This window comes from Scyliorhinus canicula, chromosome 9, assembly GCF_902713615.1.
Source record: "Scyliorhinus canicula chromosome 9, sScyCan1.1, whole genome shotgun sequence".
In the NCBI taxonomy this organism is placed as follows: domain Eukaryota; kingdom Metazoa; phylum Chordata; class Chondrichthyes; order Carcharhiniformes; family Scyliorhinidae; genus Scyliorhinus; species Scyliorhinus canicula.
Genome location: NC_052154.1, coordinates 87,992,130 through 88,017,835, shown reverse-complemented (window position 1 = coordinate 88,017,835; position 25,706 = coordinate 87,992,130). Strand labels below are relative to the sequence as shown.

Below are 25,706 nucleotides of genomic sequence, written 5' to 3'. Positions count from 1 at the left end.
ACTTCTGTAATGGAACAAATTGATGGAAATTCTTTTACTCCTGTTTGTTTTACTCTTATTTGTTTTACACCTGGTGAATAAACGATTGAAATATCCTTCAGTCGATAAATTTGACTGACCAATCCTCTCTTCGCCACACCCGCCCTCCATCTCGGAAGTGGTTTGAATGATTCTTTTAAGGCTTTACTGATCGTTGAAGGTTCTTGTAGACATTTCATTAAATGGGAATGAGTAGTTTTAAGACCCATTAGATGCACACTCCTGCTGCAGTTTAGTTCAGTTATACTCCACACACTTATCTATATGTAGCTTTCTGCAAGCTAATGTAGCAAACATTCCTTACCCCACTTCATCGTTCAGAGAAATCTGGTGACAGGAGGTTAACTCAGCTTCATGTACTTTGTATGCTCTTTGGAAAGTTTCTAGATTTGCACTTCTAAAATTTGCTAAATGCTTTTGTTTTAATTTTAAAATGTGAGCATGAGAAATTGATTATCAACTGAAAGATGTGTCCTGCTATATTGCAAGCAAGGAAAAATGTAAAATCTCAACTGAACAGCGGATATTGGGATCTGTTATCGATGCAATATCAAGGAAGCAGAGCATTGAAACATGACACTTCTTAAGGATTCACAGTTAAGCACTTGTCGCTAATTTCTAAGGGAACAAATCGTCGTCACACCCAGGAACCTTCAAATCGTGGATGTATTGGGGTAGTCTAACCCTATGTAATTTTTTCCCGAATCAGCAGTATATTTTTCAGACTTTGGCTGAGAGCATTGTATAAGCTCTTTGTTGAGTACTACAATATATTCTCATTTCGTGGATAATTCTCAGCCTGCATATGATGTAAGTTCTAGTTGAAACCTATTAATTAATGCCACTTGCACAGTTGAATTGATCATCTCTTAATTTTTACAACTGAGTGGACATGTACTACTTTGTTTCTTCCCCCCCCCCCCCCCCCCCCCCCCTCCCAAAGTTATTCATGAGCGTGTTTTGTTTTAAATTTATTTTAATTAGCTTTTATTTCCTGAAAAATGACAGCCACTTGTTGGCTCCTGAAGTTTTATAAATCAATAGTAAGGAAAGGATTTGGAGAATTAATTCTGTGCTTTTGCTTTCCAGCTGCACCAGTGACTCCGGCCACAACCACCACTTGTACATCTACAGTCCCTCCACAGCCACAGTTTAGCTACCACGACATCAATGTGTATTCACTGGCTGCCTTGGCTCCTCACATTACAGTCAACCCAAATGTAAGTCGGTTTCAGTATAATAAGTCAGTATTGGGCAAGGTGACTTTCAGTATTTGCACACTTCAAAAATCCTGATGCCTCGTGGATGTTTAGTGGACAATAAGGAACCCTTTCACTAATGACTCTAATACGCAAAATATTGCGCTAGTCTTCAGTGAATTAGTTCATCCACTACTGTTTCATTCTAACTATTTTTTGCATTTAGGTTTAGCTTTATTATCGCGTGTACAGAGGTACAGTGAAAAGTATTGTTCCATGTACAGTCCAGGCAGATCGCTCCATACATTAGAACATAGAATAAATACATGAGGATACATAATAAAAATACATAAATATAGACAGCAGGTGAAGTATACGGTATATAGTGCTACAGCTGTGGAGAATATGCATAGAAAGATAAGTTCAGTCCGTAAGAGGGCCATTTAGGAGTCTCGTAACAGTGGGTCAGAAGCTTTTTTTGAATCTATTGGTGCATGTTCTCAAATGTTTGTATCTTCTCGATGGAGGAGACAATAACCTGGATGGGAGGGGTCTTTGATTATGCTGCCCACTTTCCCAAGGCAGTGGAAGGTGTAGACCGAGTCTGGATGCAAGGACAGCTCGCATGATAGACTGGGCTGTGTTCACAACTCTGTAGTTTCTTATGGTCTTGGGCTGGGCGGTTGTCACACCAAGCTGTGACGCAGCCATGCTTTCTATGATACATCTATTGAAATTGGCAAGAGTCATTGTAATTGGTAAGAGACATTCCAAATTTCCTTAATTTCCTGAGGAAAGTATAGGCGCTGTTGTGCTTTCTTGGTCGTAACGTTGACATGAGTGGACTAGGACAGATTCTTGGCGATCTTTAAACCTATGAATTTGAAGCTCTAACCATTTCCAACTCGGCACCATTGATTCAGACGGGCGTGGGCGACACTTTGCTTCGTGAAGTTGATGACCAGCTCCTTAGTTTTGCTGACATTGAGGGAGAGATTGTTGTCATTGCAGAATGCTACTAGATTCACTATCACCCTCCTCTACTCTTGTTGTTTAAGTCTCAAAGACAGTTTTATCAAATCAGAAACAAATGCTAATTTTAAGATCATAATTGGCTCAAAGCCGCACAGAATACTTTGAGTTTTGCGCGATAACTGCATTTGAGAATATACCATGCCTGTTGAAAATGGACATCTAACGTTTTGGAAATTGTGAGAATATAAACTTCACTTAAAGCTACATTTCCCAGTGTGACAGTGCAGAGCAGCCTAATTTTGAAAGTTTGAGAGTTTGTTTTAAAATTTAGTGCCTTCCAGAAACGTTATAAGATTCACGGTATTGTTTGCACTTTATATTTAAAGTGACAGTATGGGGTTTTGTGCTCGAATTCTGTTCTAACTGGATCCATGCAGGCATTAAATAGAAGCACCATCCACATTCATCAGTCTGCCATTCATAGCTGTGTTCACCAGGTGAGGTGACTCATGCAGTTTGCTAATACCAGTTGATTGATTATCTTCCCTATCGACGATGCTGTGAATTTTTGAGAGATGGCAAAAACAATGGAACACGGGGGAGCACAGATGGAACACGGGGGAGCGAGTATCGATGGAACACGGGGGAGCGAGTGTCGATGGAACACGGGGGAGCGAGTGTCGATGGAACACGGGGGAGCGAGTGTCGATGGAACACGGGGGAGCGAGTGTCGATGGAACACGGGGGAGCGAGTGTCGATGGAACACGGGGGAGCGAGTGTCGATGGAACACGGGGGAGCGAGTGTCGATGGAACACGGGGGGGGAGCGAGTATCCATGGAACACAGCGCCCTGCAGTCACTGCCCATTTCCCGCTACTTAAAACTCTTCCGCAACTTATTTGCAAAATCATGCACTCCAAAATCTGCCAGCTAGCGGTATTTACAGCCTTCACAGTATTTACAAAGAATTTACAGTGCAGAGGAGGCTATTCAGCCAATCGAGTCTGCACTGGCCCTTGGAAAGAGCACCCTATCCAAGCCCACACTTCCACCCTATTCCCGTAACCCCACCCAACCTTTTTGGATATTCCACCTGACCTTCACATCTTTGGACTGTGGGAGGAAACTGGAGCACCTGGAGGAAACCCACGCAGACACGGGGAGAATGTGCAGACTCTGCACAGACAGTGACCCAAGCCAGGAATCGAACCTGGGACCATGGAGCTGAGTAGCAACTGTGCTACCGTGCTGCCCAGGCAGTCGAGGTTGTCTATTGCTCCGAGACCAAGGATATTCTTTACAGCAATGGTTAATTCGCTGAGACATCTTCATAGTGGGACTTTTCATAATAACATCATTGCAATGTTAATATAAGCTTACTTGACAATAAAAGATTATTATTACGAGGGTACAACTGGGAACATCATAGATCATAGAATTTACAGTGCAGAAGGAAGCCATTTGGCCCATCGAGTCTGCACTGGCCTATGGAAAGATCACTCTACCTAAAGTCTACACCTCCACCCTATTCTCATACCCCAGTAACCCCATCTAACCTTTTTGGACAAGGGCAATTTAGCTTGACCAATCCACCTAACCTGCACATGGTGCCAATCAATCAAACACAGTCTAGAGATACTAAATTAGTACTCCAGCTTGCTGCTAAGAGTGTGCTGCAAAGCTGTCCATTTGGGACAAGGTATTCCTTTAGGAAATTATTTCTGGTATTTTATTAATTATCCAGTCTGCACCATTTCGGTACGGTTCTGATACAAACTGTAGATTGTGGATTATTTCCTGTTACTCACGGTGGTTAGCACTGCTGCCTCACAGTGCCAGGGACCCGGGTTTAATTCGGCCTTGGGTGACTGTGTGCAGTTTGCCAGTTATCCCTGTATCTGCGTAGGTTTCCTCCCACAGTCCAAAGATGTGGAGGTTAGATGGATTAGCCATGATAAATTGTCCCTTAGTTTCCAAAGGTGTGCCAGTTAAGTGGGCTTATGGGAATAGGGCAGGGGAGTGGGCATAGAAGGTTGGCGCAGACTCAATGGGCTGAATGGCCTCCGTCTGTACTGTTAAGGATTCTATGGATTCTAAAAATGAATACTGTGCAATTCAAGCTGAGTGAAGAGAGGTAAACATTGGAATCTGTCTACCAAGGATTCGCAAGGCATTTGCTCAACTTCTGTCTGGCACCCAATATGCAAATAAACATTTTTGTGCTTCTACGCGCACATGTAGCAAAGATTAAAAAATTGAGTCCGATGGGGTTTAGATTTGTAATGAACCCAGCTGACCTTCCATTGTGCAAAATGGAAGAAAAATGAGCAATGTTCCTTCACAGGTGTGCACGTCAATCATTTAGATGTCCAATATTCATTACGTTGAGGAACATACCTATGAATGTACTGGTGCATGATTTTTAATGTCTTTTCAACAGCTGAAAGTTCACTATCAGTTAGATACCTGTTATAGCAACTATTTGGCATTAATGAGTTTTGTATTGCACTGGTTAATTAATCTTTTTGGCATTTGACAGGGGAGATCTGAAGGTCTTTGATAAAAGTTTTTTAAAAATAAATTTAAGAGTATCCAATTTTTTTTTTTCCAATTAAGGGACAATTTAACGTGGCCAATTCACCTACCCTGCACATCTTTTTTGGTTGCGGGTGTGAGACCCAGGCAGACACTGGGAGAATGTGTGAACTCCACACCGACAGTGACCCGGGCTGGGATCGAATCTGGGTCCTCAGCGCCGTGAGTCAGCAGTGCTAACCATTGCACCACCATGCTAACAGGCCTTTAGTAAAATTGATGCTAAAAAGTTTCATCTGAGTTGTGATGAAAAAGAGTAATTTGCAAAATAACTTGAGCAAGCTAAAGACCATAGACTATTGCAAATCTCAGTAAACGTTTGGGAACATAGAAAAATCAACTGTAATAAAACAACCATTATTCAGCCAACAGGTTATTTACATGACTGTGACAGACTAGGAAACGTTGCCATTCTACTTGATCTACAATCACATTATGGGTCAATATCTTATCTGCAAGGCAGCCACATCAGTGTAAAATTTGGTTCTTTTTGCCATCTTGATTGGGTAATCAGATCAACAAAAGATTTGGTGCACAACTGCACTGAACCAACATCCTGTTTTTGCTTCATATGTTGTGGTTGAACGAATATTAAATAATTAGGTTTAATTTTCTGCCTTTGATATTTGAACCTTTCATTTAGAATCCATAGAGACCCTACAGTGCAGGAGGCGGCCATTCAGTCCATCGCACCTGTACTGATCTCCGAAAAAGCACTCGACCCAGGCCCACTGCCCGACCTATCCCCATAACCCCACCTAACCTGCTCATCTTTGGACACTAAGGGGCAATTTAGCATGGCCAATCCACCTAACATGCACATCTTTGGACTGTGGGAGGAAACAGCAGCACCCGGAGGAATCTCGCGCAAACATGGGGAGAACAGCCACCCACGACCTGAATTGAACCTGGACCCCTGACACTGAGGCAGCAGTGACAACCATTGTGCCACCAAGCTGCCCTTTAATTCTTCATTTCAGTCTTCCTCTTTGCACTCCTGTTCTCAAACTATCGCATGCTTTCAGAATGAATCCTAGAAGAATACAAGGTCAAAATGATCTAAACTTTAAAAGTAAAAGTAAAATGTTATTTCCTGGCGTTCAGTGTCAGTCATGGGTCAGTTGGCAGCAGTCTCAGAAAATTGTGGGTCCAAGTCCCACGTCAGGAATTAAGTAAGAAGGTCAAAGCTGACACTCCAATGGAGTGCTGCACTGTCAGAGGTAGTGTATTTCACATGAGATTTTAAACCCAAGTCCTGTCTGCTCTCTCGAGTAGACTTAAAGATCCACTGGCATTCCTTCAAAGAAGAGCCGGATAGTTATCTCAGGTGTACTGGCCAAGAACCGTTAATCAATATTAAAAAAGTTATCTCATCCTGATCACATTGATGTTTGTAGGAGCTGCCTGTTTGTTAATTGGCTGACACATTTCCTACAAAAGTGACGACACATTCAAAAAATAATACCATAATGAAGGGAAGTATGACCATTACCACCATTAAGAGTTCACAATTTTTCTCCCTTTCACCTCCACTTAGCAGATCTCCCCAACCTATTTTCATTGTTTTTGCTTTTATTTTTCACACTCCCCTTGCTTCCTGCTACTTCCCATTTACTTGGCAAAGCAGTATGAATTGGAGCCACCCTGCACTGCTGTGTTTGCCCCTTAAATACAAAAACTGAATGCATTTTGGTTGTTAAATACCTTTCAGATGGTGATTGCATTTAATCTCGGTTTAGCTATAACAGGAGATTCACTTGTGTTTTACGGAGTGTTTTATTAATTTATTTCAAATGCAGAAACAGCTACTTGCACAAATTAATTTGGATAAAATGCCACTTTGTTTAATGGCTTTGTGTTAATGTATTAACCCGCTTTTCTTTTCAGATTCCTTTGTTCCAAGCCCACCCTCAACTGAAATCATACGTTCGGCAAGCAATAGAGCGTGCTGTGCAGGAGCTTGTTCATCCTGTTGTTGACCGTTCCATCAAGATTGCCATGACCACATGTGAACAGATAGTCAGGAAAGATTTTGCCTTGGATTCTGAGGAGTCACGGATGCGAGTTGCAGCCCATCACATGATGCGTAACCTCACTGCGGGAATGGCTATGATTACATGCAGGGAGCCATTGCTAATGAGCATTGCTACAAACCTAAAGAATAATTTTGCCACTGCATTACGGGTTAGTAGATCTCACTCTGAATTGGGATGTTTTTCTCTGAATTTGCAATATTTAAGTGTTTGCTGAACTTTCCTGTGCTTTTGAGAATGAAGACGCTATCGAGCTCTGCGGAAAAGCAACAGTATTCTCAATTATTTCTGATCATCTTTGAGTGCCTGACTGTTGAGCAGCTTGAACCATGGGCAGGTCCTCAGCCCACGCCATCAACTATGTGAAAATGAGGATAAAAGATTCTTCTGGGTTTAGGTCTAAATATTTACTAAGTAGGTTTAATACTGAAATGTTAACTAATTTTGGCAATGTAATTGGAAGTCTTGGTCTGAAGTTAAAATGACTATTATGTGCGTGGCTACCTCCAGAAAAGACGGGAAGGACATCATTGGTGCATATTGGAAACTGTTAGACACATTACAGACCAAGTGTATTCATGATTATCACATGTAGGATGCTAGTTTCAAATGGGATTGGGTCCCAAGATGGATTTGCTGTAGCTGAATGAAAACCAGTCTGTACAAAACTAAGCATAACGCATAGTTATAAGAAAGAGTAATTTGAATATAAAACCTAGGTACTGGCAGATGGAAACTGCTGATTTCCGGAACGAAAGGCGTATTGTAAATAAAATTAATGAAATTGGCTATAGGTGCATGTTAAATTTGAAGCCAGATTGGGTGTATTTGAAAATAATTTTGATAGGTCAGATTTAAGGTATTCTGCAGCAATGTGATAAATTGGTGTGCGGGTATAGTACCTCAAATCCTGCACCCTCACAACCAAGACTGTGCCAGATTTCGGGTTGGGCTGTGGGCAGATCAGGTCAAGTTGGATCAGATAGGACCATGGGTCGCTTGGAATGTGTGCTAGAGCTGCGCACAAAGTGGGAAAGCCAGTAGTTTGTCTGGCGCCGGTGCAGGGCCTAACTGAACTGTCCAGGTAAGTATTTTTTAAAACAAATTTTACTCAAAATTGATACATAGATTATAAAAGTGTCTGGTTTTTGGGCACTGACTTTTTTTTGCATTGCCAAATCTGGGGTACTCTATACCTGTATTGACATTCATACTTTTATTGCTCTGTTATGCAGTGTCTGCTTGAATTAAGACTTCATTACACTCCTTCTATTGGCTTTGTTCTCTTTTACTTTCCCATTTTTCTTTCTGCACTACTTTTAAACCTGTGATGGTGACTTTCGTCCAGCATAGGCTACGCTATGGTGCTAAAGGATATCCTTGGCTTTTACTGTGAGCACAGCTGATAACTGACACTCTCATTCAAGCCAAGGGACAGTTTAAATGTTAGGCCCGTTCTATTACTATCTAGCCTATATGTTCAGATCGATCTTTATGCCTGTATGGTTTTATATTGCTGTTGTTTTCTAATCCATACTGTGTAATTTCCAGATAATTTTCAGTGCACCAGATACAGCCTTTAGCACAAAACTCAGCCAAATAATATATTACATGGAAGGTCATGCATCTTCACAATTGTTTGCATTGGAAGTTTCTATGTAGTGCCCAACCCAGATCATGACCCAGATTTAAAAGGTGGTCACTATTTTTGGCAAGTGCTGGTTTTGTAACAGCAAGTCACAAGGCATAAATTGCTGCAGTCAGATTGAAGTTCCTTATCTTTTGCAAATACTAGTTCGTTGATGATTTCCAAAGCTTGAACGAGAAGATAAGTTGTGCTCGGGCAAAGACTTGTAATGTGATTTGCTCAGTGAAATGTATAATTTGGTTACTTTTCAATGTATCAGCCCAGAAAGCCCCACTGACTGTGTTAGGGGCTGTTTAGCACACTGGGCTAAATCGCTGGCTTTGAAAGCAAACCAAGGCAGGCCAGCAGCACGGTTCGATTCAGCCTCCCCGAACAGGCGCCGCAATGTGGCGACTAGGGGCTTTTCACAGTAACTTCATTGAAGCCTACTCGTGACAATAAGCGAATTTCATTTCATTTCAGGGCGGTTAAGAAACAGGTTGTTCAGTAAGTTGGCATTTTAATTTGCCTTGTACAGACTACAAAAGAAACGGGGACTGCATTTATTATTAACTTAATTGCAAAACAGATTGTGGTTCACTTTGTGCTTAACGAGTTTCTTACTATTGCCACTATATATTGTGTTAAATATTTAAAAATTAATTTGCTCATTCAAGTCTGAAATGAAGCCAATAGTGATACTTTTGGAAAATTGGGAGAGCTCTTGGGGAGGCAAATGATGGATCCAGTAGCTAAACATTCTACAAAATGGTTTCTGTTCATTGTTCTGGATGCACAGTCAGTATTCAGATATGGGACCAGTAAGGTGTTCAGACTCACCAGCAAGAATAATTTGTTCCAGAAACCTAGATATGTAAGATGATGAGGACAAACAAGACTTAAAAGCATAATGGGTGTTAATTACAAGAATGACCTTGTTGTCAGTGTTGTGATTGTATGTAATTGGAGTTACTTAAGTAACAGCTTAGAAGCATTTAAAACCATAATTGTAAGCTTTATTCCAATTTTTTAATGTTATATATCACCACAGCCCTCTTGAGCAGTAATTGTTACTGAAACAGCTTTTGAGAATTGAAAAATAAAAACAGGGAACAGGTTTTGAACAAAATTAAGTTGGGGTTGTTAACTGCAATTGGTGATTTTAACACTGAAGATGCTGGAGAAGTGGGAGTTGTTTGGACAGGACTGTCTACTTGGGAGTTAGAGAAGTGAAAAGGGAAGATTTCAGCTCCAAGAGACACTGATCATTGAGGTACATTAAAGCAGAGAATGATGATGAAGATTGGACGCTAAAGGTAAATTGGCAGAAGAATACAGAGTTTGGATAGCTTCCTGGCTGGAGTCTATTTGTGAATGAACGAGTTTGCCATTTCAGTTTTGCTGTGTCGATCAGCCATAGCTTTTCAGGGTTCCAATTCCAACTAATATTGATCTGCAACAAGGATTGGGACAGTCAACTCAGGCCAATCGTTGTACGTTCCTTCATGGCCCAGCATATCCCTCACTCTCCCTTTACCATCAAGCCAAGGGATCAGCCCTAGTTCAGTGAAAAATGGGATTCCAGGAGCAGCACCAGCAATATAAAATTGAGGTGTCAGCCTGGTGGTGAAGCTATAGCACAAGGATATTTGCATGCCAAAAAGTGGATGCTGCATGCGATCCCACAATCAACTTAGAAGGTCAAAACTCTGTGGCCCTGCCGCATCCAGTCATGAATGGTGCTGGGCATTAAACAGCTAACAGGAGGAGGAGGAGGCACCACAAATATCCCCATCTTGAATGTTGGGGGAGCTCCGCATCTCAGTGCAAAAGCCAAGGCTGAAGCATTTGCAGCTGTTTTCAGCCACAGATGCAGAGTGGATGATCCATCTCAGCCTCTTCCTAAGCCTCCAGCATCACCGATGCCAGTCTTCAGCCAATTCAATTCAGTCCACATGACATGAAATGACTGAAGACACGAAACACTGCAAATGGTCTTGAGCTCTGACAACATGCAGGCAGCAGGACTGAAGACTTTTGCCCCAGTAGTTGTGCCCCAACCTACATGTTCCAGCACAGCTACACTAGCATCTACATGGTAATGTGGAAAATTTCCTGGGCACATAAACACATGAAAGAGGAGCAAAGTAGGCCTTTTGGCTCCTTGATCCTGCTCCGCTCTTCGATAAGATCGGCTGATATGTTTGTCTTTCAAGTTCTCCAATCCTATCTACCCTGATACCTTTGAATCCCTTGCATAACGAGAATCTATGTACCTCCACCATAAATATTCTATGATTCTGTTTCCACAGACTTCTAAGGCAGGGTTCCAAAATCTCTTAGTCCTCAGAGAAAAAATGCCGCCTCATCTGCCCAAAGAGAGTGACACCTAATTTTAAAACAGTACCCCTGAGTTCTGGACTCGCCCACACAAGAGGAAATATCCTTTCCATGTCCGCTTATAAAAACCAGGATCTTCTATACCTCAATTTAGTCACCCTTTACAAACTCCAGTGGAAACAAACCCAGTCTTTTTAATCATTCTTCATAAGACACGAAACACTAATTCCGGAATCAATTCCATAAATGCCTTCTGAACCACCTCCAAGGAGACCAAAATTGCACACAGTATTCGAGATGTGGTCTCACCAATGTCCTGTATAATTGAAGCATAACATCCTTACGTTTAAGTTCCATTCCTCTCTGAATAAAGAATAGCATTATTAATCTTAATTACTTGCTGTACCTGCATAATAGCTTTTTGAGACTCGTGCACTAGAACACCTAGGTCTATTAAGTAATACTCTTTTTTTTTGTTCTTTTTGCCAAAGTAAACGTTTTTCCACATTGTACCCCATTTGCCACATTTTTACCCACTCACTCAATCTATCTATTACTTTCTGCAACCTCCTTATATCCTCTTCACAATGTACATTTCTACCTTTCATTGTGTCCTCCACAAATTTGGCTACCATGCCTTCATTCCCCTGATCAGCGTCATTGATACAAATTGAAAAAAGTTCAGGCCCCAACACAGACCCCTGCAGTGCATCACTCGTCATATGCTGCCGATCCACAAGACCCATTCATGCGTACTGTTTTCTGCAAGCCAGCCAATTTTCTATTCTTCCAATATGTTATCCCATGCACTGAGCTTTTATTTTCCACAATAATATTTGAAGTGTCACCTAATGAAATGCCTTCTGAAAATCCAAGAACAGCACATCTATACACTTCCCTTTATCCCCAGTGCATATTACTCCTGCAAAGAACTCCAATAATTTGGTTAAAAATGCTAAACCGTGCTGACTCTTACCGATTACCTTGCTTTACAAAGTGCATCAGTTAATAACCACCTTCCCCACAGCAGACATCAAGCTAACTGGCCTATAATTTCCTGTTTTCTGCCTCCCTCCCTCCTTGAATAGAAGGGTAACATTTGCTATCAAGTGAATTTTGGAAAATTAACACTGACCTACCATTGCACTAGCCACCTCCTTTACGTCCCTAGGTTGAAGTTCATCAGGACCTGGAGATTTGTCAGCCAACAGCCCTATCAGTACAGCTTCCCTAGTGATTGTAATTTTACCAAGTTCACCTCTCCCTCCCACCTTATGATTTACAGCTATTACTGGAATATTTTTGTATTCTCGCTAGTGAAAACAGAAGCAAATTATTTGTTCATTTCATTCACTTTTTATTATCTACTATTAACTCTCCAGTGCATCAACACTCACTTTTTTTCCTTATTAAATAGCTAGTCAAATTCTTGCTAGGGGCGGCATGGTGGTGGAGAGGTTAGCACTCCTGCCTCATGGCACCGAGGATCCAGGTTCGATCCTGGCCCTGGGTCACTGTCCGTGTGAAGTTTGCACATTCTCCCCGTGTTTGTGTGGGTGTCAACCCGAGAACGCAAAGATTAAATTGCCCCTTAATTGGAAAAAAAGAATTGTGTTCTCTAATTTTATTTTTAAAAAGAGAAAAAAAAATTCTTGCTATCCATTTTATATTTCTAGCTAGATTTCCCTTTTACTCTAATCCTCTTTCTCTTAATTAACCTTTTGTCATTCTCTGCTGTTCTTTATATTCTGCCCAATCACCTGAACTGTTACTCAACTTTACATAGTTGTCTGCTTTTTCCTTAAACTTGACGCTTTCCTTAACTTTTGTTAACCATGGATGGTGGATTAATCATTGTAGTGGGAATAAACATTCTGAGTATTCTGAAATATTCCCTTAAATATCTGCCATTGTTTCTCTATTGATATATCCCTTAGCCAGTGCCCCAGTTCGCTGCATCTGCATAGAACATACAGTGCAGAAGGAGGCCATTCGGCCCATCGAGTCTGCAAGGAGCCACTCAAGCCCTCACTCCCACCTTATCCCAATAACCCCATCTAACCTTTTTGGTCACTTAAGTGAAATTTATCATGGCCAATCCACCTAACCTGCACGTCTTTGGACTGTGGGAGGAAACCCACGCAGACACAGGGAAAACGTGCAGACAGTGACCCAGCGGGGAATCAAACCTGGGACCCTGGCGCTGTGAAGCCACAGTGCTAACCACTTGTGCTGCCCAGATATCTTTATTGCCACAAGTAGGCTTACATTAACATAAGTTACCGTGAAAAGCCCCTAGGCGCCATACTCCGGTGCCTGTTCGGGTACACCTAGGGATAATTCAGAATGTCCAATTCCCGAACAGCACGTCTTTCGGGGCTTGTCGGAGGAAACCGGAGCACCCGGTTGGAACCCACGCAGACACTGGGAGACCGTACAGACTCCGCAGAGACAGTAACCCAGGCCGGGTATCGAACCTGGGACCCTTGTGCTGTGAAGCAACAGTGCTAACCACTGTGCCACCATGCCTAGTATGGCATCTGGTTAAGGTTCCATGCCCACATAGTTGCCATTAATAAAGTTTAAAATTATATTCGTTGACTCAAAAAGCAGGACAAATCCAACATGACCAATTGCCCCCTTTTCGTCGCAAAGTGATGGCGTCATTGATAGTCTTATCAAACAGCATTTACCAGCAATAATTTGTGCAGTGATGCACAGTTTGAGTTCCTCCAGGCCCAGTTAGCTCCTGGCCTTGGTCAAGCATGGACTAGAGAGCTGAACTCTGGGGGAAATAAGAGTGACAGTCCATGACATAAAAGCAGCATTTGACCAAGTGTAGATTTAAGGAGCCCTAGCAAAATTGAAGCCAATGGGAATTGGGGTAAATCTCTTCACTGCCTGGAGTCATACCTGGCTAAAGGAAGATGCCTGTGATTGTTGAAGGTCAATCATCTCAGTTCCAGGACATCACTGCAGGAATTCCTCAGAGTAGTGTCTCAGCTGCTTCATCAATGGCTTTCCCTTCATCATAAGGTCATAAGTGGAAATGTTCAATGATGATTGCACAATGTTGAGCACCATTCACGACTCGGATACTGCAGCAGTCCATGTCCATATGCAGCAATATCTGGACAACATTCAAGCTTGGGCTGATAAATGGCAAGTAACATTTGAACTGGGACTTCCGGTGGTGGCGATGTTCCAGTGAGCCGCACATTCGGCGGGGCTTAGCAGCATGATTCCCCGCGATAGTGGGACCACGGGGGCGGCAAAAAGGCTGCCATGAAAGAAGAGGAGAGCGGGCTGCAGCGGATGGAATCGTGGGAGGCCAGCAGGTAGAGGAAGAAAGAGAGAGAGAGAGAGACGGAGGCAAGGAGGAAACTGACCTGAAGGGTAAGATGACGGACCCACGGACCTTCCTTCCTCCAGGACAAAGGAAAAAAGTTTGGAGTTGCTGAGGAGGGACAGTTTGGACCCACTTCAGATGCCCAGGAGGTAAAATTTAAGGAGCTGGGCGATGAAGGCAGCAGCGAAGGTGCTGAGGAGCGGGCTGCGGCACATGGAACAGCGGGATTCCAGAAGGCAGAAGAAGAAGGAGAAAAAGGGACAGAGATAAGGACCGGAAGAAAATTACCTGGGACCTAAGATGGCGGACACACGGACCCCGGACTCAGCAATCCAGCAGGCGCTGGATAACATGCTCCAGGTAATGAAGTCCAGTTTTGAAGCGCTGAAGCGGGACAGCTTGGACCCAATCCAGAAAGCGGTGGATCAGCTGAACCAGAGGCTGGTCGCCCAGGATGTTAAAGTTAAGGAGCTGGGAGAGGCGGTGGAGGAGCAGGCGGATGCGCAAACGGTTGCAGCGCTAGAAGTTGACGGCCTGAAAGAGCGTCAGAGAAGACTGCTGGACAGAGTGGAGGAGCTGGAGAATAGAGTCCGCAGGAACAATCTGAGGATGGTCGGCCTCCCGGAGGGGGCGGAGGGAGCTGATGCTGCAGCGTTTGTAGCAGACCTGCTGAAGCAGCTGATGGGGGCCGAAGCCTTTCCGCGACCGCTGGAGCTGGAGGGGGCACACAGAGTGCAGGCAAGGCAGGGGCGGCCGGGCGGACCCCCCCGCCCGATGGTGATTAGGTTCCACAGGTTCGTGGACAAGGAGCGGGTGCTGCAGTGGGCAAAGAGCGCCAGGAGCAGCATGTGGAACAACAGTGTTCTCCGCATTTATCAGGACCTAAGCCAGGAGGTGGCTCGGCGGCGAGCAGCCTTTAAGAATGTCAAGGAGGTGCTGTTCAAGAAGCACGTGAAGTTTGGTCTGCTGTTCCCAGCTCGGCTATGGGTCACGCACCAGGGTCAACACCACTACTTCTCCGAGCCCGAAGAAGCGATGGATTTTGTGAGGGACCTGGGGCTGGTCCCGAAAGGAGGCCCCAAGGACGCGAGTTAGGGCCCGAGGATTTCTGTGGGAAGGAACGCCGAATGTGCCTGGACTGCTGCTCAACGGTTTGCTGGGTCAAAGGAGCCAAGCGGAACATTTGAGACTCTTTCCTTTGTTCATGGACATTTATGTGCTTTTTCTCTTTTTTCTGTGATTTTTTTTTTCCTGTTTGGGCTGGTTTGTGCTTTTTGTGCAGCTCGCGGAAGACACTGGAGCCGGCTTGCCCCAGTGGGTGGGGAGGAGGGTGGGGAAACAATGGGAATGAGACAGGAAGGCGCCGGAGTGTTGAGTCACCGGGCTAGCAGATTGGCTAGTCAAGGGAGTCAGATGGGGGAGGAAGTTACAGCCAGTAGATGGCAGGGATGGGGGTATCGGGGGATGGGGTTAGGGGAGGGGGGGGTTGTTCTGCTGACGGGAGAGGGACTTGAAATAGGCACTGGAAAGGAGGTCGAGGGTGGAGGCAGCCAAAGGGCGGGCCAGGAATGGCGCGACGCACGGGCCAGGGGCCGGCCCGAGAAAGGCTATGGCTGACCGGCAGGGTGGGGGGGGGGGTGGGATGTGCCCCCCGACCAGGCTGATCACCTGGAACGTCAAGGGACTGAATGGGCCGGTTAAGAGGGCGCGGGTGTTCGCACACTTGCGGGCCCTGAGGGTGGACATAATTATGTTGCAGGAGACGCATCTGAAAGTGCCGGACCAGACCAGGCTAAGGAAGGGCTGGATTAGCCAGGTCTTCCACTCGGACTTGGACTCGAAGTCCAGAGGGGTGGCAATCATGATCAACAAGCGCGTGAAATTTGAGGCAGAGGGCATATCCACAGACAGGGGGGGCAGATACCTGATGGTACGGGGCAGACTGGAGGGGAGAAGAGTGGTGCTGGTGAATATATATGCCCCGAACAAGGATCACGTGGACTTCATTAAAAGAGTGCTGGGGAAGATCCCGGACTTGGATTCTCGCAGGCTAATAATGGGAGGGGACTTTAACATGGTCCTTGACCCGACTTTGGATCGGTCGTGTCCCAGAACAGGTAGACTCTCAGCAATGGCAAGGGAGCTGAAAGGGTTTATGGAGCAAATGGGGGCAGTGGACCCCTGGAGAGATAGACAGCCAACAGGAAGGGACTACTCGTTTTACTCGCACGTCCATAAAGTATATTCCAGGATAGATTTCTTTGTACTAAGCAGGGACTGTATGGGGGAGGTAAAGAACACGGAATACTCAGCAATTACCATTTCAGACCATGCCCCGCATTGGGTGGACCTGCAGTTCGGGGGAGCGAGCTATCAACGCCCGCAATGGAGGCTAGATGTGGGACTGCTGTCGTAGGAGGGGATCTGCGAGAGGCTTCGGAAATGTATAAAAAATTACCTGCAGGTGAATGACACGGGGGAGGTCTCAGCGGCGACCTTGTGGGAGGCGCTAAAGGCAGTAGTGTGGGGGGAGCTGATTTCAATTGGGGCCCACAGAGCCAAGGCAGACCGGGCAGAGATGGATAGATTGGTCAGGGAAATGGGTCGGATAGATGAAGAGCACGCGGAGTCCCCGGGGAAGGTTTTACTCAGGGAGAGGCAGAGACTACAGGCGGAACTGGGGGCACTATCCACGAGCAGGGCCGTGGAACAGCTTAGGAAGGCGAGGGGAGTGGTGTACGAGCATGGGGAAAAGGCTAGCAGACTGTTAGCGCAGCAACTCAGGAGGAGGGAGGCGGCCAGGGAAATAGGTAGAGTGAGGGACGAGGGGGGAGGCGCAAAGTGGAGGACCCGGCAGAATTGAATAGGGTATTCCGGGACTTCTATCGTAAGCTGTACACTTCGGAGCCGCCGGAAGAACCGGAGGGGATGAAAAGGTTTCTGGACGGGTTAACATTCCCAACAGTTGGTGGGGGGCGAGTGGAAGAGCTGGGGGCCCCGATTAGAGTAGAGGAGGTATTGGGGGGCCTTAAGGCTATGCAGTCTGGGAAGTCCCCGGGGCCGGATGGATACCCAGTAGAGTTTTATAGGAAGTTCAGGCCAATCTCCCTGATTAATGTAGACGCCAAGTTCCTGGCAAAGGTACTGGCGGGTAGAATGGAGGACTGTGTACCGGAGGTGATTGGGGAGGATCAAACGGGGTTCGTGAAAGGTAGGCAGCTGGCGGCCAATCTGAGGAGATTGCTCAATGTGATAATGATGCCCGCGGCGGGTAGAGAGGTGGAGGTAGTGGTGGCAATAGACGCCGAGAAGGCCTTTGACCGGGTGGAGTGGGACTATCTATGGGAGGTGCTCGGACGGTTTGGGTTCGGGGAGGGATTGGTGGATTGGATCAAATTATTATATCAGGCCCCGAGGGCCAGCGTCAGGACCAACAGAGAAGTGTCGGAGTACTTTAGGTTGTACCGAGGGACCAGGCAGGGCTGCCCGCTCTCCCCGCTGCTGTTTGCGCTGGCCATAGAGTCGCTGGTGATTGCGCTGAGAGCCGTAGAGGGTTGGAAGGGGATGGTGAGGGGCGGGGTTGAACACAGGGTTTCTCTTTATGCAGACGACTTGCTGCTCCTGTACGTGTCGGACCCAGTGGCCGGGATGGGAACTATACTGGGAATGCTGAGGAAGTTCGGCCACTTCTCAGGATACAAATTAAACACGGTCAAGAGTGAAATGTTTGTGGTCCAGGCAAGGGGCCAGGAGAACAGATTGAGAGGGCTACCGTTTAGGCTGGTTGAGGAAAATTTCCGGTATTTGGGAATCCAGGTGGCACGAGACTGGGGCAGGCTGCATAAGTTAAATTTGGCCAGGGTGGTGGAGCAAATGAAGGGAGAGTTTCGGAGATGGGATGCACTCCCGCTGTCGCTGGCAGGGAGGGTGCAGACTGTAAAGATGACAATCCTCCCTCGATTTTTGTTTATTTTTCAGTGCATCCCAATCTTTATCCCACAGTCCTTCTTCAAAAGAGTTAACGGGCTGATCATGAGCTTTGTCTGGGCGGGAAAATCCCCGCGGGTGAAGAAGGCGATGTTGGAGAGGAACCGCAGCGAGGGAGGGCTGGCTTTGCCGAGTCTGGTCAATTATTACTGGGCGGCCAACATCGCTATGATAAGGAAGTGGATGGTGGGTACGGGGTCTATTTGGGAGCGGGTGGAGGCGGCTTCGTGCAGGGGCTCCTCTACCGCTGCCGCCGGCCAAGTACACCACCAGCCCGGTAGTGGTGGCGACCCTGCGGATATGGGGCCAGTGGAGGAGGCATGTGGGGGAGATGGTGGCGAGCAGGGGCGGGAAGGGTGGGTGATATGTTCCTGGAAGGAAGCTTCGCGAGTTTGAGGAGCTTGGAGGAGAAATTTGGGTTGGTAAGGGGAAATTATTTTAGATACCTACAGTTGCGGGACTTTGTTCGTAGACAGGTCCCATCTTTCCCGCGCCGCCCGCCAATGGGGATCTTCGACATAATAGTCTTTAGGAGGGAAGAACGGGAGGGCAGAGTCTCGGGTATATATAAGGTGCTCATGAGGGAGGAAGGGTCCCAGACAGAGGAACTGAAACTTAAATGGGAGGAGGAGCTAGGCGGGGAAATGGAGGATGGGCTGTGGGCAGAGGCCCTGAGTAGGGTAAATTCGACCGCAACATGTGCTAGGCTCGGGCTGATCCAATTTAAGGTCGTTCACCGGGCCCATATGACGGTGGCTCGGATGAGCAAAATTTTCGGGATAGAGTACAAATGCGCTGGGTGCGCGGGAGGACCAGCGAACCATGTTCACATGTTTTGGGCATGCCCTAAGCTGAGTGGGTACTGGGAGGGATTTGCGGGGGTCATGTCCCAGGTGCTAAAAACAAGGGTGGTGATGAGTCCAGGGGTGGCAATTTTTGGGGTTTCGGAAGACCCGGGCTTCCAGGGGGAGAAAGAGGCCGATGTGTTGGCCTTTGCTTCCCTGATAGCCCGGCGACGAATATTATTGGCGTGGAGGGACTCAGCCCCCGAAGACTGAGTGGTGGCTTGCGGACATGTCGAGTTTCCTGGGGATGGAAAAAATTAAGTTCGCCTTGAGGCGATCTGTGCAGGGGTTCACCCGGAGGTGGCAACCATTTATTGACTTCTTTGCGGGAGAGTGAGCGTCAGCAGGGGGGGGTAGAGTAGAGTAGGAGGGAAAATATGGCGGGTAGTACTGGTGGGAGGGGAGCGGGCTTGTGCAATATGTTACGATGGAAGTATTGAAAGTACGTGGATGTTTGCACATTTTTGCCTTTTTTGCTTTCTTTCTGATGATGTCTGTAACTGTTTACAAAGCCAAAAACTACCTCAATAAAATTGTTTATTAAAAAAAAGTAATATTTGGACTACACGTGGCAGAAATAATAATTCTCAAGGAGAGAGAATCTAACATTAACATTCATTGGTATTGTCATTGCTGAATTTCCCATTACCAACGTCTTGGGAATTTCCATTGACCAAAACTGAACTGGGTAAACCATATAAATACTGCAGCTACAAGAGCAGGTCGGATCCCATGAAAGACTAAATATGAGGTCAATTACTTAGCTATGGTCAACTAACGAGACCTTTTTGAGAAACAGGCAAATTCCTTGTCCATAGAGTAAATTTGATTCTTTTTGATGAGTTGAACAACACAATTTATTGGGTATTTAACGATCTTCACTGGGAAAACTCCAAATGTGACATTCTGCCTGATGAACAAATTCTACCTGTGGCTAGGAGTGGACTCATGGACAAACCAGATCATTCAGTGCTTTGTCACAGTAACTCAAGACTACCTCTGACACAGATCCGCAAAGTGCCAATCAAGGAAATTATCTATCCTAATACAAGTTGGTACAGCTTGGAGCTTCAAGATCTCCATCTCCACTACACTAGTGCAGTATACGAGTGGAGCTCCCACTCTTGAGCAGCCTGTCGACAGCAAGTAGAAGTGATGCTAGAGATAAGCGTTGGCTGAGTTCAAAAACCAGTCCCTTCATAGTATATGCAGCAAACCTTATTTTAGTGACTAATTTAAGTTTAGAAGAGTAACAGCCGACTTGATTGAACCCTTTAAGATCCTGAGGGATTTTGGCAGAGTGAATGCGGAGATTCCTCTTGTGGAAAAATCTGGAACTATGGCCATGATTTAAAAATAAGGGGTTGCCCATTTAAGACTGATGAGAATCTTTTTGAGGGTTGAGAGTCTTTGGAACACTGCCTCAAAGGGCAATGGAAGCATAGCCTGAGTATTTTTAAAGCAGAGCTAGATAGATTCTTGATCAAAAAGATGAGAAAGGTTAGCGGGGGGGGGGGGGGTAGGCAGGAATGTGGAGTTGAGGTTACAATTAGATCAACCATGGCCTTGAATGGTAGAGCAGGCTTGAAGGACTGAGTAGCCTGCTCCTAATTCATGCGTTCATATTAAGATTGCAAATGAACGATTCAATGACTATATGGCATGCTTACTTTTCTGGTATTGCAATCTGCTACTGAGCCCTGAAATGCGTTGTTAATTTGGTCCCTTAGGCTGCATCCCCACAACAGAGGGAAATGATGGAACAGGCGGCTGCACAGATAGCACAAGACAACTGTGAGCTAGCGTGCTGTTTTATTCAGAAAACAGCTGTTGAAAAGGCAGGCCCTGAAATGGACAAACGGCTTGCAACAGTAAGTTTCTCCTCCTTTTTCCAAGCGTACCCCGGGTTTGTCATTGCTGCATCCAATTAACATTTTTTGTGTTTGCTATTGCAGGAATTTGAACTTCGAAAGCATGCCAGACAGGAGGGTCGACGTTACTGTGATCCTGTGGTGCTGACTTACCAGGCTGAGCGTATGCCCGAGCAAATCAGATTGAAGGTAGGAGGGTTTGGGTTGCAAATTTTATGTAAAATTGATTAGTAAATGTTTAATTGGCAGGTCTAAAGAGGCAACTTACCTGTGTCATTAAAATCCACTTTGCCCATATGCTTTCTATTAAAGTTAAAACCAGGCTAATGAATTGCATCAAAATGTAATCCCTGTAGCATTTTTGGCCCTCAGGTTAAATGCAGTTTGAAGCAATTACCAACATGAGGACCAAATAAAACTGGTTGTCTGCTCCTGTCACATTCCAACTTGGCAACTTCAAGTGACATTCTGGAGGCATTGAGCAGCTTACTTCTCCAAGAAACTTGGGCAACTAAATTTGCTCATGTGCAAAGACAAGGTCCACCAACTTGAAGATCTGTTGAAAACCTTCCTCGCCCTATTTTGCCCTGCCTCCAGAATGGGTGCCAGTTTCCTGGATAGTATTGCCCAGTTGTGCATCTCAAACTATCATACAGGGCCCAGATATATGAGCTAAGAGAAATTGCAATAGGAGGAAAACTTGTGTACTTGGTGTCTCAATCAAGGAAAGTTTCTGCAGAAGTGATATTGCACATGGAGAATGAAACTTACGCCATGACCTAATCCTGGCTCTGATGTAATCACTTGAAACTAGCCTGCTTACTCAGCGCCATGTCATAGAATAGAATTCCTACATTGCAGAAGGGGGCCATTCGGTCTGCACCTGCCTTTGAAAGATCACACTATATAGGCCCATTCCCTGCCCTACCTTGCATATCTTTGGACTGTGGGAGGAAACCCACACAGACATGGAGAAAACGTGCAAACTCCAGACACAACCACCCGATATTGGAATTGAACCTGGGTCCTAGGCTCTGTGAGGCAGCAGTGCCACCCATTGTTCCACTGTGCCGCCCATTGTGCCACCGTGTTGCCCATGTCCAGGCTACAATGCTGGGTACTGTGTGAATTGATATTTCACACCATTCCCAGCTCACTTATGTGCTTGTCTACAATTGTCTTTTGCATGCAAGTTAAAATGCTAACTGGTTGGTGCCAAGGGTGCTTGAATGAGCTATTTTCCATAGCATATTAATTTATTTTGTTATGTTTTTAGGTGGGAGGTGTAGATCCTAAACAGCTAGCTGTGTACGAAGAGTTTGCACGCAACATCCCAGGATTTCTGCCCAGCAATGACATCTCTCAGCCCACTGGTTTCTTGGCCAAGCCCATGCAGGTAACATGGAGAAATAAGATATGTTACTTTTCCCTCGTTCTACCTTTTGTAAAAACTCGCTGGCTAATAATTGCTACTATAATGGCGAGTCAAAATGGCACTGGAAATTAATTATTTTATGCAGTGTCAAGTGTGTGCTTATGAGAATTACGCTCCATCCTAGCAACCAAACTTGGAGACAGAATGCAACTTGTAAATTAATTGATGGAGGAGTTGCAATGACTTAGAATACAGATGGTTAAAGTGAACAAAGTTTACAAATTGGATAGGGACAATCTTTCACTTTCGGGAGATTATTTAATATCCCCGTTATCACTGGCTTGACCTTCAACTGCTTTGATTTTTAAATTCTCATCCTTGTTTTCAGATCACTCCATGGCCTTGCCCCTTACTATCTGTAATCTCAAGATCCACAACCCTCTGAGATATCTGTGCTCCTTTAATTTTGGCTACTTTCATTCCCAATTTTAGTTACACTCTCATTGATAGCCATTCCTTCAATTGTCTAGGCCTTCAGCTCTGAAATAACCTCCCTACACATTCCATCTTTCTCTCCTCCTTTAAGACGCTCTTGGAAGCCAGGAATGGCGCGACGCATGGGCCGGGGGCCGGCCTGAGAAAGGCTATGGCTGACCGGCGTGGTGGGGGGGGGGGGGGGGGGGGGGGGGGGTGGGTTGTGCCCCCGACCAGGCTGATCACCTGGAACGTCAAGGGACTGAATGGGCCGGTTAAGAGGGCGCGGGTGTTCGCGCACTTGCGGGCGCTGAGGGCGGACGTAATTATGTTGCAGGAGAGTCATCTGAAAGTGTCGGACCAGACCAGGCTAAGGAAGGGCTGGATTAGCCAGGTCTTCCACTCGGACTTGGACTCGAAGTCCAGGGGGGTGGCAATCATGATCAACAAGCGGGTGCAATTTGAGGCGGCGGGCATAGCCGCAGACAGGGGGGGCAGATACCTGATGGTACGGGGCAGATACCTGATGGTACGGGGCAGACTGGAGGGGAGAAGAGTGGTGCTGGTGAATATATATGCCCCGAACTGGGATCACGTGGACTTCATTAAAAGAGTGCTGGGGAAGATCCCGGACCTGGACTCTCGCAGGCTAATAATGGGGGGGACTTTAACATGGTCCTTGACCCGGCTTTGGATCGGTCGTGTCCCAGAACGGGTAGACTCCCAGCAATGGCAAGGGAGCTGAAAGGGTTTATGGAGCAAATGGGGGCAGTGGACCCCTGGAGAGATAGACAGCCGACAGGGAGGGGCTACTCGTTTTACTCGCACGTCCATAAAGTATATTCTAGGATAGAGTTCTTCGTACTAAGCAGGGATTGTATAGGGGAGGTAAAGAGCACGGAATACTCGGCAATTACTATCTCAGACCATGCCCCACACTGGGTAGACCTGCAGATCGGGGGAGCGAGCTACCAACGCCCGCAATGGAGGCTAGACGTGGGACTGCTGCAGGAGGAGGGGATCTGTGAGAGGCTTCGGAGGTGTATGCAAAATTACTTGCAGGTGAATGACACGGGGGAGGTCTCAGCGGCGACCCTGTGGGAGGCGCTAAAGGCATTAGTGCGGGGGGAGCTGATTTCAATTGGGGCCCACAGAGCCAAGGCAGACAGGGCAGAGATGGATAGATTGGTCAGGGAATTGGGTCGGATAGATGAAGAGCACGCGGAGTCCCCGGGGAAGGTTTTACTCGGGGAGAGGCAGAGACTACAGGCGGAACTGGGGGCACTATCCACGAGTAGGGCCATGGAACAGCTTAGGAAGGCGAGGGGAGCGGTATACAAGCATGGGGAAAAGGCTAGCAGACTGTTAGCGCAGCAACTCAGGAGGAGGGAGGCGGCCAGGGAAATGGGTAGAGTGAGGGATGGGGAGGGGCGCAAAGTGGAGGACCCGGCAGGATTGAATAAGGTATTCCGGGACTTCTATCGCAAGCTGTATACTTCGGAGCCGCCGGAAGAACCGGAGGAGATGAAAAGGTTTCTGGACGAGTTAACCTTCCCAACAGTAGGTGGGGGGCGAGTGGATGAGCTGGGGGCCCCGATTAGAGTAGAGGAGGTATTGGGGGGCCTAAAGGCCATGCAGTCGGGGAAAGCCCCGGGGCCGAATGGATACCCAGTAGAGTTCTATAGGAAGATTTTGAGCTGGTGGGCCCGGTTTTGGCGAGGGTTTTCAATGAGGCAAGGGACAGAGGGACCCTGCCGGCGACAATGTCGCAAGCCACTATATCACTGATATTGAAGCGGGGTAAAGACCCGGAGGCGTGCGGGTCCTACAGGCCAATATCCCTGATTAATGTTGACGCCAAGCTCCTGGCAAAGGTACTGGCGGTTAGAATGGAGGACTGCGTTCCGGATGTGATTGGGGAGGACCAAACTGGGTTCGTGAATGGTAGGCAGCTGGCGGCCAACCTGAGAAGATTACTTAATGTGATAATGATGCCCCCGGCGGGTAGGGAGGTGGAGGTAGTGGTGGCAATGGACGCCGAGAAGGCCTTTGACCGGGTGGAGTGGGACTATCTATGGGAGGTGCTCGGACGGTTTGGGTTCGGGGAGGGATTGGTGGATTGGATCAAATTATTATATCAGGCCCCGAGGGCCAGCGTCAGGACTAGCCGAGAAGTGTCGGAGTACTTTAGGTTGTACCGAGGGACCAGACAGGGCTGCCCGATCTCCCCGCTGCTGTTTGCGTTGGCCATAGAGCCGCTGGCGATTGCGCTGAGAGCCGCAGAGGGATGGAAGGGCTGGTGAGGGGCGGGGTAGAACATAGGGTGTCTCTTTACGCAGACGATCTGCTCCTGTACGTGTCGGACCCAGTGGCCGGGATGGGAAGTACACTGGGAATGCTGAGGCAGTTCGGCCAGTTCTCAGGATACAAATTAAATACGGCCAAGAGTGAAATGTTTGTGGTACAGGCAAGGGGCCAGGAGAACAGATTGAGGGGGCTACCGTTTAGGCTGGTTGAGGAAAATTTCCGGTATTTGGGAATCCAGGTGGCACGAGACTGGGGCAGGCTGCACAAGTTAAATTTGGCCAGGGTGGTGGAGCAAATTAAGGGAGAGTTTCGGAGATGGGATGCACTCCCGCTGTCGCTGGCAGGGAGGGTGCAGACTGTAAAGATGACAATCCTCCCTAGATTTTTGTTTATTTTTCAGTGCATCCCGATCTTTGTTCCACAGTCCTTCTTCAAAAGAGTTAACAGGATGATCATGAGCTTTGTCTGGGCGGGAAAATCCCCGCGGGTGAAGAAGGCGATGCTGGAGAGGAACCGCAGCGAGGGAGGGCTGGTTTTGCCAAGTCTGATTAATTATTACTGGGCGGCCAACATCGCTATGATAAGGAAGTGGATGGTGGGTACGGGGTCTATCTGGGAGCGGGTGGAGGCGGCTTCATGCAGGGGCTCCAGCTTGGCAGCCCTGGTCACGGCTCCTCTACCGCTGCCGC

The 25,706-nt window shown here is 46.6% G+C and overlaps 1 protein-coding gene across 9 annotated transcripts in view; it reads left to right on the top strand.

Annotated features, from left to right (window-relative positions):
• Positions 1–25,706, top strand: part of cnot1 (CCR4-NOT transcription complex, subunit 1) — a 244,344-nt gene that overhangs the window by 192,808 nt on the left and 25,830 nt on the right. For all 9 annotated transcript variants that reach the window (XM_038807123.1, XM_038807130.1, XM_038807124.1 and 6 more), the window contains 5 exons: positions 1,129–1,259; positions 6,697–6,993; positions 20,721–20,861; positions 20,946–21,050; positions 22,138–22,257. In XM_038807123.1, coding sequence (XP_038663051.1) covers positions 1,129–1,259; positions 6,697–6,993; positions 20,721–20,861; positions 20,946–21,050; positions 22,138–22,257 — 794 coding nt within the window. The remainder of the gene's footprint in view (positions 1–1,128; positions 1,260–6,696; positions 6,994–20,720; positions 20,862–20,945; positions 21,051–22,137; positions 22,258–25,706) is intronic.